This window comes from Monoraphidium neglectum (assembly GCF_000611645.1).
Source record: "Monoraphidium neglectum strain SAG 48.87 unplaced genomic scaffold scaffold01959, whole genome shotgun sequence".
Taxonomy (NCBI): Eukaryota; Viridiplantae; Chlorophyta; class Chlorophyceae; order Sphaeropleales; family Selenastraceae; genus Monoraphidium; species Monoraphidium neglectum.
In genome coordinates, this window is record NW_014011669.1 from 1 (window position 1) to 1,510 (window position 1,510).

The window sequence follows — 1,510 nt, forward strand, 5'->3', positions numbered from 1 at the left end:
GGGTGAAGGTGGGGGTTAGGGCGGCAGGGGCGGAGGAATGCATGGAGGGAGGGCTGGGGCAAAGAGAGCGGAGGTGGGGAGGCGCGTGAGTTGCCATTGTCTCCTACGTCTGATTGCATGTGTGTCGTGGTCGCTTGCATGTCGTGTGCTGAGTCGCACTCCGCGTTGCTGCTCGCCGTGGGTGGTGAGCCGCGTGTGCGTGTGCGGCAACACGTGCGTGCATGCAAGTGAGGTGCGTGTGTGTGTGTGTGTGTGTATGTGTGTAAGGAGTGCTCAGGATGTGTGCATGACATGGTGGTTGGTTTTGCCCTGCCACTAAAGGCCACAACCTCGCATTGCCGGCAGGCACGGTGGGCAAACAAGCGCCCTCCCTTGCCCTGCACCACCCCGCACTCCCTCCCCCGCCTTCTGCTCACCACACGCACGACGACAATCGCTGCCCCCGCCGCCCCTGCCGCCGCCCCAGATGCCGCCGTTTTACGGGGACAACGAGCAGCAGATATTTGAGAGCGTGATCAAGGCCCCCCTGGACTTCAACAGCGACCCCTGGCCCAAAATATCTGAACCTGCAAAGGTGGGGCGTGTGCTTGTGTGTATGTGTGTGTGTGTGTGTGTGTGTGTGTGTGTGTGTGTTGTTACGTGTGTGTGTGTGTGTCCTCCTATCTCTCAAACTGCACTCACACGCATGCACCTTCTCAAACACAGCACCATGATGTGTTCACACGTGCACACATGCGTTGACACACACATGCACACACATGCATCCACGCAAGAAGACGCGCAATTCAACTCTCAACGCACGCAACTCCTCACGCTTGCCGCTTGCTCACGACACCCTCAAAAAAACCTCAGGACGTCGTGCGCCGCATGCTGGTGCGCAACCCCACCAAGCGCGCGACTGCCGCCGACGTGCTGCGCCACGAGTGGGTGAGGGAGGGCGGCGTGGCGGGCGACAACGTGATCGAGCCCGAGGTGCTGACTAGGATGAGGGGCTTTGCCGCCATGAACAAGCTCAAGAAGGAGGCCCTCAAGGTGGGGGGTTGTGTGTTTGTGTGTGTGTTTGTGTGCGTGTGTGTGTGTGTGTGTGGAGGGAGGGAGGGGGGGCAGGGTGGTGAGGTGTTCTGGACTCAGCTTGTTACTGGCGCGTGGCGTGTGCGTGACCAGCCGCGCGTTCGTGGGCGGAAGGGGTCGCTTGGAGGAGCCTGCACGGGCGTCCATGCACGCGCACGCTCCTGCGCGATCACATACAATCAAAGAAACACTCACACCTCAACGCACACACACACACACTATCAATCGCGACCGCTCCCACCCCCACCCCCCTCACGTCCCTGCCAGGTCATCGCCCTCAACCTGCCCGCCGCGGAGATCGAGGGTCTCAAGGAAATGTTTGCGGCAATGGACAAGGACGGCAGCGGCACCATCACAGTGGACGAAATGAGGGAGGGGCTCAAGTCAAAGGTGCGCGGTTGGGCGCGCGTTCGCGGAGGGAGGGGCCCCGGGGGGGGGG

At 61.5% G+C, this 1,510-nt stretch overlaps 1 protein-coding gene across 1 annotated transcript in view; it reads left to right on the forward strand.

The window, feature by feature from the left end:
- Positions 1-466: 466 nt before the first annotated feature.
- The window catches only part of MNEG_9499 (calcium-dependent protein kinase), a gene marked incomplete at both ends in the record, with an annotated part of 4,180 nt that continues 3,136 nt past the window's right edge, over positions 467-1,510 (forward strand). The window contains 3 exons of the mRNA XM_014042027.1: positions 467-574; positions 853-1,032; positions 1,339-1,461. Of these exons, the coding sequence (XP_013897481.1) occupies positions 467-574; positions 853-1,032; positions 1,339-1,461 (411 nt within the window). The remainder of the gene's footprint in view (positions 575-852; positions 1,033-1,338; positions 1,462-1,510) is intronic.